The 12,695-nt window shown below is 40.1% G+C and overlaps 1 protein-coding gene across 2 annotated transcripts in view; it reads right to left on the bottom strand.

Annotated features, from left to right (window-relative positions):
- SLC35B3 (solute carrier family 35 member B3) overlaps positions 1 to 12,468 on the bottom strand; it is a 34,303-nt gene extending 21,835 nt beyond the window's left edge. Inside the window, exons 1-3 of one of the 2 annotated variants that reach the window (XM_070747229.1) lie at positions 12,363 to 12,468; positions 8,086 to 8,438; positions 956 to 1,206 (exon numbers count right to left, since the gene is read on the bottom strand). In XM_070747229.1, the coding sequence (XP_070603330.1) occupies positions 956 to 1,206; positions 8,086 to 8,305 (471 nt within the window). In that variant the 5' untranslated portion in view covers positions 8,306 to 8,438; positions 12,363 to 12,468. Of the gene's footprint in view, positions 1 to 955; positions 1,207 to 7,893; positions 8,025 to 8,085; positions 8,439 to 12,362 lie in introns of those variants that run through there. The other variant, XM_070747230.1, reaches the window with a different exon arrangement.
- Between the last annotated feature and the right edge of the window lie 227 nt (positions 12,469 to 12,695).

Consider the following 12,695-nt stretch of genomic DNA (forward strand, 5'->3'; position numbering starts at 1 on the left):
AAAATCAAATCCCTAGATACAATATTGGGATACTTGGGTTAGATGCAGTATATGCAGGAAGAGTCTGGTAAACTGGTAACTAACTGGTGTTAATTACTACTGCAAATAACCTCTCCCCCTTCCTACTTCCCTCTTCTCCTCTCCTTCCCCTCCCTTCCCTTTCTACTTCCTGTTCATAGTTCCCTCTAAGCTGAGCAGTGAGCAATCGCTCACTTAAAAATCATCATCAACTCAGAGTTTTCCAAACCTGCCCAGAAGCCGAGAGGGAAAGAGTGAGAGGGAAGGAGAGAGAGAGGAAGAGAGGAAGAGAGAGAAACAGATAGAAAAAAGAGAGGAAGGTAAAGAGAAAGAAAAAGAATGGGAGTAAGAAAGAGAGAAAGAAAATCAAAATCTAGTTTGAAACTAGCTCAACTATTTAAGTGGCATTTTGATATTGATAGAGTTGCCCTATTATGAGCTCACTGTTATAGACACACAGTACAGTATTTTATTTTGAAATTCTCTGAGGCAAAACAGGGTGGGTTTTTAATTTGTTTGTTTGTTTGTTTATTTATTATTTCTGTGCCGCCCAGTCCCAAAGGGACTGCCGCTCAAACACTATACTTTTCCGCCCCCCCCAAAAATTAGAGGGAACACTGTTCCTGTTTCTCAAATTTATAATTTTATTACCTTAATGCTTAGTTGAATAAAAATTTCTAATACTAACGCCTACCTGAACTTTTTCAATAGATTCTGAACCTTGCAAAAGTTTTAAGAAAGCTCATTAATGAGTGGGCATTCCCATTTTTCTCCAAATGTGAATATGTCTGTTTATCTTGATAAGAATAACATTTCCTCTTATTTTAAAAAGCTTACAGCTGGATTAAAATTGCTATAAGCCACAAAAATTTGTTTTCTGGAATATTTTTTCACAATAATATACCTTATTATTAGTACAAAGAATGATAGTGCATACCTGCAAATATCCATAAATAAGATAAAACAGGAAGACTCCCAAAACACAAATAAAAAACTGTGTAGGTTTGTTAAATTTGCTGAGATTAATTCCAAGGACAATGATATCATCTACTGATTTGATGTGCGGTGACATAGCTTGAGATTTTGATGGTATGCTGATAGAAACGTATTTCCGAGAGGAATTGAATTTCATATCCATAATTCCTAATCTTCTGCATTTGGTAGTTAAACGTCCTGTTTGGTTGCAAGCTGAAACAAATAAGGTTAAATTTAATCACAGCAACAGTTAAAGGAGCACCTTATTTATTTATTGGATTTGTATGCTTATGTATTCATTATGACATTTAATTGTAATTTGTTTCATTCAGACTCTCTAAGGCAGGGGTTCTCAACTTGTGGGTTGCGAACCCTTTGGGGGGTGGAAAAACCCTTTCACAGGGGTCACCCAAGACCATTGGAAAACACCTATTTCTGATGGTCTTAGGAACCGAGACACCATTCCTCTATCTGTCTCCAAGCGGGTCCACCCACATGCAAATAGACTACCCCCCCCCCAAATCTGTACTGTGGGAACTTCTAAGCATGTGCAGAAGCCAAATTTAGAGCACTGCACATGAGTTGCCATGTTGATTTCAGGTTTTTTTGCATTTTTAAAAAAATTCAGCAATGCACATGTGTGCACGCACAAAGGGGTATGTGAGCCCATGAGGCGCACCGTGCAGCACAGGAGGAAGCGAACCAGCAGCTAGGTAAGTTAAAACCCACCTCTGAGTTCCCTAATAATTTAATTATTTTATGGTTGGGGGGGTCACCATAGCATGAGGAACTGTATTAAAAAGATCGTGGAATTAGGAAGGTTGAGAACCACTGCTCTAAGGCAATTTTAAAAATTGCAGTAGTTGTGTAAATCATTTTTTGTGTAAAGTTTATTTAAAAATTTACAAAAATAAAATAAAAACTAACACAAATTAATACAGAATGAAGAAAAAAGAAACAGAAGGAAAAAGGAAAACGACAAAAACACACTAACAAAAGATTAAAATAAATAGGAAGAAGAAGCTTCAGATTAGATTAGATTTCATGGTTTTGAGCAGAGTTCGAAATAAAATTATATACTAATGGTGATTAGGTTATTGCTAAAATGTGCAAAATTCTGTTAATATATGAGACAGAAGAAAAACAAAAATGAAGAATTATGATTAAAATGGGGCAAAATGGGGCTTTTCATGATTCCTTTCTTATACTGTACTATATTTTTAAATTATAGTTCAATATTGTTTTGTGTATTTTCTATCTAATTTAAATTGTAGTCAGACGGAGTTTGAGGGATTACATGAAAGTTGCTCAAGAACTGCAGATTGTCTATCCCAATTTAAAATGATGTGCGAACAAAGTCTCCATATGCTATGGATGAAAACTATCCCCACTTAATCACAATTTCCTCATTTTTCAAATCTAAAATTGAATGCATAATTCAATCCAATTTACCAAAGAGATATTTAAGTATCACTGTATGTTATGCTTCTGGAAAACTGATTTGCAAGTATTAATTGTTCTCAAGGCAGAACAGATAAAGAGGATATACTATGCAAGAGAAACAAAACTATTATTAGAATACCTAACTCACATCAATCAAACATAGTTTCAAACATTTAATATAGAATTGATAACTTAATTCCTTGCCATCTCTTATTTCCCTTACATGTTCTTTCAGGCAAAACATACTTTTCAGCCAAAAGCTGCCTAAAGAAGTTCCTATTAGCAATTTAGTTAACAGGGCACTAGGAAATAGTTTTTATTTGCCTAGATGTAATAGCAAATATTTATTTAGTCTGCTAGCAAGTTTCTTCTATAATATCAGCTTCTGTTAACTTGCCTTTATTTGTTAGCATACATTTACCTTAATTCATTAAATAGTAATTCTTTCCAAAGTTTAAATATGTATGTATGTGTGCGTGTGTGTATATACACACATACATATATGCATACATATATGTCCACTGCTATTGCCAATTAAAGAAAGAACTTAATTGTGTAACTTTGTGTTGTAACAACTCACAGAAAATGCCAGAAACGTAATTACAGTGTTCCCTTGATTTTCGCGGGTTCGAACTTCGCAAAAAGTCTATACCACGGTTTTTCAAAAATATTAATTAAAAAGTACTTTGCGGGCTTTTTCCCTATACCACGGTTTTTCCCACCCAATGACATCATATGTCATCACCACACTTTCATCCGACTTTAATAAATATTTTTTTTAATAAACTTTAATAAATAAACATGGTGAGTAATGATCTAAATGGTTGCTAAGGGAATGGGAAATTGCACTTTAGGGGTTTAAAGTGTTAAGGGATGGCTTGTGATACTGTTCATAGCCAAAAATAGTGTATTTGCTTCTGCATCTCTACTTCGCGGAAATTCGACTTTTGCGGGCAGTCTCGGAACGCATCCCCTGTGAAAATCGAGGGAACACTGTAATACCAACTCTGTCAGGTTTTATCCTGTGCTTTCCCTTTTTTCAATTTTTCTAAGGATTTCCAGTCACCAGTCAAATATCTTCTGTTCAGACTTTTGCTGAAATGTCTTCTAATATTCCACAATGAATTCTTTTCTTATCAACAGAACAGAACTCTCCAGGTAATTTCCAGATGCTACAACTTTGAGCAGCCTAAACTTCTAATGATTGAAGAATCCTGGAATTGTCCACAGAAGGGCGATGTGTGAGTGTGTGACAAGCAAGACTATAACAGTATCTAAAATAATTACCATAACAAAGTCTTAAGAGACCTGTAGAAACCTAGAAGTAATGTATCATGAAGTTGTGACATGATGCATACTTTGGCATCACCAGAACTGATCATGAATGCCTTTGACTAGAAGCTTTAGTTCCGTGATGGCGAACCTATGGCACACATTCAATTCAATTCAATTCATTAGATTTGTATGCTGCCACTCTCCAAAGACTTGGGGCAGCTCACAACAACAATAAAAACAGTATAACAATGGAACAAATCTAATAATAAAATTACATTAAAAAATCACACAACACATGTCATAGATGGTGCATGAAGCCATATCTGCTGGGACCATATCTGTGAGCTATTGTCCTAGCTCAACTCCAGAACGTATGTGCACACTGGCCAACTGATTTTAGGCTCACATAGAGGCTCTGGAAGGCTGTTTTCGGCCTCCATATGGCAGGGGAGGGTGTTTTCACTCTCCCCGGGCTCCAGGAAAGCCCCTGGAGCTTGAGGAGGGTGAAAAACAGGCCTACTGGGCCCACCAGAAGTTGGGACATGGGGGAGTAGGGGGTCATACAGGGAAGAGGGCAGAGTAGGAGGGGATCATGTGCACATGTACAGGGGGACAGGATGCGCGGGAGGGGAATTGAATCATGAGTGTGGCACGTGTGCATGCATTTTTGGTACCCAAGGAAAAAAAGGTTCACCATGACTGCTTTAGTTTAACAATATCTGAAAGGCTATAGCTTCTGCAATATGCAGAAATTCAAGTAATCATCTTGTTTCTTGTTTTTTATACAATATTCATCTACAATAAAATATACATATATATGTTATTTGTAGAGCCATTGCTAGCATTAAATTTAAAAAATGGTGAATTTTTTTCTACATTTTGTGATTCGATAGAAAGAAGAGATTCAATGTTACTGATGCCATATGTACACATCTGTTATTTGGAGTAATCAGTTTATTATATATGCTTGGCACAACTTTTCATCATGTAAAGCCTGAATACAATCCATTATCTTAACCTATGGCAGAACTCTTACAGAAGCTTCCACACATTTGTACTTTTGAGAAAAAAAATATGAAATGATGCTATATCAAATACATAATACATAACCCTATACATGTTAAACCTGTTTTAGGATCCTATCTTACAATTCCATCTCAAATGTTTCTCATCTCAAAATGGCAAGAAATCTCTTGAGGTTCTTGTTGTTTTGAAAGTTCCTAAAAGGAGAAGGGAGATGTGTCCCTCCGCCAGTGAAAAACTAGCTTGAGAAAAACTGAAATATGAATGGAACACAATCAGAGCTTCTGAAAGGTTATGTCTTTACTGATTTAAATATAGCATCAAATACTCATAAGCAGATCAGGGCTGTTATGATTTAGATTTAGATTTAATTGGATTTGTATGCCGCCCCTCTCCGAGGACTCGGGGCGGCTCACAGCATGTACAGAAAAAACAGGAAACAATAATAACAATCCAATTATACCTTAAAAAACAATCTTAAAATTCTAATTAAAAACTATCAATATCATTCATTCAGCAGTCAAACTAAGCATTCATTGGTCAGGGGGGAAGGCGGCAAAGATGAGTTTTTAAACTTTTTCAGAAGGCAAGGAGGGTGGGGGCAGTACGAATCTCTGGGGGGAGCTGATTCCAAAGGGCCGGGCCCCCCACAGAAAAGGCTCTTCCCCTAGGTCCCGCCAGCCGACATTGTTTGGTCGACGGGACCCTAAGGAGACCAACTCTGTGGGATCTCACCGGTCGCTGGGATTCGTGCGGCAGAAGGCCTGTTCCAGGGCTGATTGCTCCTACCGCTGCTACTGGTCTACTGCATGCACAGCATTGGGTGTCGTGCGCGCGCATGCTTTTGCGCATGTACAGAAAACAAAATCTTTTGAGGGGATGCACATGCGTGAGAGATTTGGGTGATTTTTTTTGCTTCCACGCATGCACAGAAGCAAAAGATAAAAAATCACCAAAGTCTCTCCCACACGCATCCCCTCCCAAGACTTTTCCTCCTGTGCATGAGCAGAAGCAAAAACACACTGGGACACACATGTGTCACACAAGAGACCCAAAACTGTGCACGCAGCTCAACTTTTGCTACTGCTGCAGTGTTCTTTACTGTTCCGGTAGAAACCCACTACTGGCCTGTTCACTGACCGGAGGATGAGGCATCCATTCAGTTCTGTTCATTTGGGGGTGATTCTGGAGGAATGGCTCATGCCACTTTCCCCTCCAACTAACATCAATTTTGACTTCCCCACTTTAAGTGCTAAAGCCCACTGCAACAATATCGCCAAAAAGGCTTCTAGAGTTGTTAACCTGATCCTACGTAGCTTCTGCTCCGGCAATCTCACACTACTCACAAGAGCCTACAAAACTTTTGCCAGACCCATCCTTGAATACAGCTCATCTGTCTGGAACCCATACCACATCTCGGACATCAACACCTTTGAATATTTCACCAGAAGAGCTATTCACCAGAAGAGCTATTTCACCAGAAGAGCTATTCACTCCTCCATTCGAAACAGAATACCCTACGAAAATAGACTAACAATCCTGGGTCTAGAAAGCTTAGAACTACGGCGCGTAAAACACGATTTATGTATTGCCCACCAGATCATATGCTGCAACATCCTACCGGTCAATGACTACTTCATCTTCTACCGCAACAACACAAGAGCACGCAACAGATTCAAACTTAATATTAACCACTCCAAACTTGACTGTAAAAAATATGACTTTAACAATCGAGTTGTCGAAGCGTGGAACTCATTACCGGACTCAATAGTGTCAACCCCTAACCCCCAACATTTCTCCCTTAGACTATCCACGATTGACCTCTCCAGGTTCCTAAGAGGTCAGTAAGGGGTGTACATAAGTACACTAGTGTGCCTTTTGTCCCCTGTCCAATTGTCTTTCCTTTATCTCATATATCATATATATTTTCTTCCTTTCATATATCTTCTCTATTTTTACATATTAAGTTTATATATATTACTTCATGTCTATTCTCTTCCATATATATTGTGTATTGGACAAATGAATAAATAAATAAAATAAAAACTTTACTAGTTACAAACAGTCCTCGACTTATAACAGTTCATTTAGTGACCGTTGAAGGTTACAACAGTGCTGGAAAAAAGTGACTTATGACTGTTGAAGCATCCCCCTGGTCACGTGATTTACATTCGGATGCTTGACAATTGGTTCATATTTCTGACCGTCAGAGCGTCCCAGGCAGTAGTGGAGGTGCACTAGTAGGGAACGCTGTGTTGTGTGTGCAGCTTTGTTTCTCTTTGCGTGCGCATCCAGCATATTTTTGCTTCGTGTGCATGTGCAGAAGCAAAATTTTGCAAGGGGGACAGTGGGCACAAGAAATTTTGGTGATTTTTTTTGCATGCACAGAAGCAAATTTTTTTTTGCCAAAATCTCGTGTGTGCTTCCCTTGGTAAGATTTTGCTTTTTGTGCATGCACAGAGCAAAAACATACTGGGACACACATGCAAGAGAACTGAAGAGCACCAATAGCGGTGGTAATGGGACTCCGCCCCTGGCTCCAGGATCACGTGATCCCCTTTCTGACAAGCAAAGTCAAATAGGGGAATATGGATTCACTTAAGAACCATGTTACTAACTTAACGACCAGAGTGCTAACCCTTCCAGCCCACCACATTGTCCATTGAAATGATGTTTCCCAACAGTGTAGGGCAAGGTCTCCTGCTTGGGCAGATGAGCGTGGGTTGGACTAGATGACCTCCAAGGTCCCTTCCAGCTCTTCTGGAATCAGAACCCAGATTGTTGGGGGCAAATATGCTGATTCTGTAAACCGCTTAGAGAGGGCTGCTAAAAGCACTGCGAAGCGGCATATAAGTGTAAACGCTAATGCTATTCTGCGATTCTGAAATGGGTTGCTGCAATGGGATTTGCATCAACTCAGAGAGAACAACAAGAAGGAAAACGAAGAGTAAATAAATTCGCTTCACTCGGCTTTGAAAGAGCAAAGCCGGAAGCAAAGGAGAAGGAAAATGCACCCCGGTCAAGGAAACGGATCTGTCATCGCGGACCGAGTGAGGACCAAGTGGCAAGAAGCCCCCTTGCAGGGCGTAGCCCAGCCTCGCTCTATGCTATATCCCTCCCTATAGATCAAGGCGGGGGGAGAGGAAGCGTTAGTAGTACCTGAGTCCGGAGAGGCGGTTTGGTCACAATCAGGAAAAGGGGGAGTGGGAGGAGGAGGAGGAGGAAGAGGAGGAGGAGGAAGAGACAGCCGGGCCGAGGTGGAGCGCTCCGCCCGGCCACCACTGCTTCGCTCCCCCCCCCCCTCCAAGCGCCCAAAATGGCGGCGAGTGCAGAGCTCATCGAACTACCCACCTCCGACGTGTGCCACTCGGCGCTTGCTCGGCTTGGCCTGGGACCTCGGATACGGCGCGGCGGCTTTCGCTGCTTCGTTTCCTTCTTCTGGGCGGCCGGAGGGGGGTCGGTGTCGAGGTTTCCCGTGGACCGCGATCTTATCTTTCCGGAGGCGGGGGAACGAAACGGCAGCGGCTGCAGCCGGCACGACGGGCTTCCAGCGGTTTTCCCGTTCACTCATAATGCTTGCGTAACTTTTTTTCTTCAGTGTTTGTATTTATGATAGATAATATCTGTGGAGTTCACCTTGTGCTTTGCTGACTTGCTCTTCGCTTATAGATGTCAGGGAAGTCAAAATAAGGTTTGATATTCTTCTGCTTTTAGATAGATAGATAGATAGATAGGTAGATAGGTAGATAGGTAGATAGGTAGATAGATGAGATAAAAACACACATGATTACATATTTTTTCTGATTATTTCGACAGAAAAACAACTATATATATATACCTACCTACCTACCTACATAATATATGTATGTATGTAGGTAGGTATGGATAGATGGATGGAAAGACACTGCTAAAAAATAAATAAAGGGAACACTTAAACAACATAATATAACTCCAAATAAATGAAACTTCTGTGAAATCAAACTGTCCACTTAGGAAGCAACACTGATTGACAATCAATTTCACATGCTGTTGTACACATTCAGCTTTGTACAGAACAAAGTACAGTATTCAATGAGAATATTTCATTCATTCAGATCTAGGATGTGTTCTTTGAGTGTTCCCTTTATTTTTTTTTGAGCAGTATATATATGTGTGTGTGTGTGTATATGTATGTATGTATAGCGCACCACAATGTCTACCATCCCTGTCCTACTGTCCTCTTTTATCGTTACTTTTTACTTACATTTATACAAACTATTACTATCCTGTACATGTTTGACAAATAATTAAAATAAATACATATATCATCGGATAACGAAGAGGAGTCAGCTTTTCAGGAATGTTTGTAAGGCTTAGCCATTTGTCATTGACAAATTGGATTAATCCAGTGTTTTTGTCCCTTGTCTAAAGGGAATCTTGCTCTCTTGTTGCATAGTCATACGTAGAATTCTTTAAGTAGAATTAATTTCTTCTTTTTTATATAAGTGTATGCTGATCTGCATTAAAAAAATGGCAGATCTGGCCAAGCTTATTTAAAAGTTTTATTATCACTTGCCCAATTTATGGAATTGTGACTCCAAAATTATAAATATGGGAAATTAAACAGAAAACCCATGCTTACATTAAAAAAGCACAAAATCGGAGGAAATGAAATCCATAACTTCAATAAAGAATTCTATTCTATCCTATTCTATCCCCATTCCTATCCTATTCTATCCCCATTCCTATCCTATTCTATCCCCATCCCCATTCCTATACTATCCTATCCCATTCTATTCCATTCCTATTCTATTCCATTCCATTCCATTTAGTTTTTGACTTGGACACCATATGGATGAGAGACAATGAGGAAATCCCATAGAGTAGAGCAGGTAAATTGAGAAGAGGGAAAAAACCTCACCAAAAGTGCAAATTGACTCAAGGGAAACAATAATTAATGTTGTTTTAATCATTTGATTGACTTAACTGTGCATGATCAATTGGCTAAGATTTAATTGGTCATCCCTAGTTATTCATAACATTTCTATGAAGTCTTTATGGTTAAATAGAGACTTCATCTATCTTATTTATTTTCATTCATTCATCCATAGATTGTGAGCTTGAACGTTTTTAAATTTTCTAATTTTTAACTATCCACTAATTCTGCCAATTTATTTTTTTGGTTGCTGAATGAGACAAAAAAAAAGGTTTCATAAATTAAATATATAGAAGCCATAGCAGCTAGCAAACAATAAACATTGATTGCCCTTTTAGTAAAACTTGTAATTCTAAAATATCTCTTCTTTCAAAATAGTATATGGTTTAATGAACTAATAAATGGAGGCCAAAGAGAAGAATTTTTCTCATTTCAAACTTCAGAACTTTGAGATGTACATTTGGGGATGTATCAAGTCAAATTATTTCTGTTTGCATTTATTCAAACACTTATTCTAGCATTTGTTCTCAGAAATTCCCAGAATGTTGTGAAAAATAAAAGCAGAACATCACTACACAGAAAACAATTAATAAAACTAAAAACAACTCTCGCTCTAGAGACAGCGGTAACAAAAGGAGCAATGTACAATAATCCAATTTGTTAGTCATAAAGCAATTATAGAAGTCTGGAATAAAATGATAATTTCATTCATACCTTTTCCTAAAATTATTATTTATAAGAATTGTGCGCCTCCAACTCGAGACGATAAGATTCCAGTTTTAGTTCAGAGTAATACAGATTACGCTATCCCAAATAAATCCCTCCATATATGTTAGTAAGCATCTGTCGTGATGGTGAACCTATGGCAGTGATGGTGAACCTATGGCACGGGTGCCAGAGGTGGCACGCGGAGCCATATATGCTGGCACGCGAGCCATTGCCCTAGCTCTCTCCAATATGCATGTGTGTGCCGGCCAGCTGGTTTTTGGCTTGCACAGATACTCTGGGAGGACATTTTTGGCTTCAAGAGAGCCTCTAGGGCAATGGTTCTCAACCTGACCATTTCACGGGGGTCGCCTGAGACCATGAGAAAAGAGAAATTTCTCCTGGTATTAGGAACTAAAGCTTCTATTCTGGCATCTTGGAACATATTTTTACAACCCGACCAATCAGGCCTTTACAGTGGGGACATCTCTCTGACCTTCCTGCCAATCAGATCAAAGCTCTGTTGGGAGAATTGGCACTAGACTTATGGTTGGGGGTCACCACAACACGAGGAACTGTATTAAGGGGTTGCGGCCTTAGAAAGGTTGGGAACCACTGCTCTAGGAGGTTGGGGGAGGGTATTTTTACCCTTCCCTGGCTGCAGGGAAGCTTTTGAAGGTTGGGGAGGGCGAAACATGAGCCTACTGGGCCCACCAGAAATTGTGAAACAAGCCATTTCTGACCTCCACAGTGCCTCCAGGGGGTTTTTGCCTTCCTCAGGCATTGAATTATGGGTGTGGGCACTCGCGCATGCGTGATAACACGCACTTAAGCTTTTTTGGCACCTGAGGAAGAAAAGGGTCATCATCACTGACCTATGGCATGAGTGTACATGCATGCCATCGCCAACTCCTTTTCCGGGTTCCGTCGCACGCATGTGCAACAGCCAGCTGCTCTCTTCTGGGTTCTGGAGTGCTGATGCTCATTAACCAGCTGGTCTTCTTCCAGCACACCTGTGCACCTGAATGCAGAAAAGAGCCGCTGCCCAGTGTGCATGTGTGAACTGGAATGCAGAAGAACAGCTGGCCACCAGATATGCCCATGTTTCGTCATCACTCCGCAGCCTGCACTGGCTGCCGATCAGTTTCCGGTCACAATTCAAAGTGTTGGTTATGACCTATAAAGCCCTACATGGCATCGGACCAGAATACCTCCGGGACCGCCTGCTGCCGCATGAATCCCAGCGACTGATTAGGTCCCACAGAGTTGGCCTTCTCCGGGTCCCGTCGATGAAACAATGCCGTCTGGCGGGATCCAGGGGAAGAGCCTTCTCTGTGGCGGCCTCAGCCCTCTGGAATCAGCTGCACCTAGAGATTAGGACTGCCCTCACCCACCTTGCCTTTCGCAAACTTTTGAAAACTCATCTATGTTGCCAGGCATGGAGGAACTGATATATCCTTAGCTGCCTTTGACTTTATGGATGGTGTGTTTCGGTTGTATGACTGTTTTTAATAGGGTTTTTTTTAAAGACTGTTTTAACATTGGATTTGTATATGATGTTTTAGTTGTTGTGAGCCGCTCCGAGTCCTCGGAGAGGGGCGGCATACAAATCTAATAAATAATAATAATAATAATAATAATTATTATTATTATTGTTATTATCATTATTGCTTCTGCGCATGCAAGGAAATTCCCAAAATCTCTCTCGTGCGTCCCCTCATAAGGATTTACTGCATGCAGAGTCTGCGGAGGGGGGCGGCATACAAATCTAATTAATAATAATAATAATAATAATAATAATAATAATAATAATAATACCCAAAGCTGCATGCACAGCTCACCAGTAGCGGCAGTAGGAGGAATCCACCCCTGTATTGCACCCTCACGCACTCCTTTAATCTTCCTTGACCCATGCCTCTCACCTCTCCTTTGAATCGTCGCACACCCCTCCTGATCTTTCCTCTGTGCCCTTGTTCTCTGTCCCACCTGGCAACAGCCACTTGCCTACCTGCCAAGCCGAGACTTTCACCTTCCTTCCAGCTTCCCTGCTGACTGGTTCGGGTTCCAATTGCAGTAGTAATTTGAAGACTTTCCGCAGTACAAAATAGGACATTCTTATTTGGAAACAGAGAAAAAGGCGATACCATATGATACGTTGGCAAAGAAGAATAGAAGATCCCTGGCTTGATTTGTGAAAGTTTTTTTTTTTAAGTTTGTGCAAAGATGATATTACAATTGCTTATAAAGGATATGATTTCTAGATATTTAAAACTCACCTCCCTCCTTTACTACGCCTTAAAGAAATGATGTTGTTTTTACATTTCCGTGGTTCCTTCTTGCT

The sequence above is a fragment of the Erythrolamprus reginae genome, chromosome 3 (genome assembly GCF_031021105.1).
Source record: "Erythrolamprus reginae isolate rEryReg1 chromosome 3, rEryReg1.hap1, whole genome shotgun sequence".
Taxonomy (NCBI): Eukaryota; Metazoa; Chordata; class Lepidosauria; order Squamata; family Dipsadidae; genus Erythrolamprus; species Erythrolamprus reginae.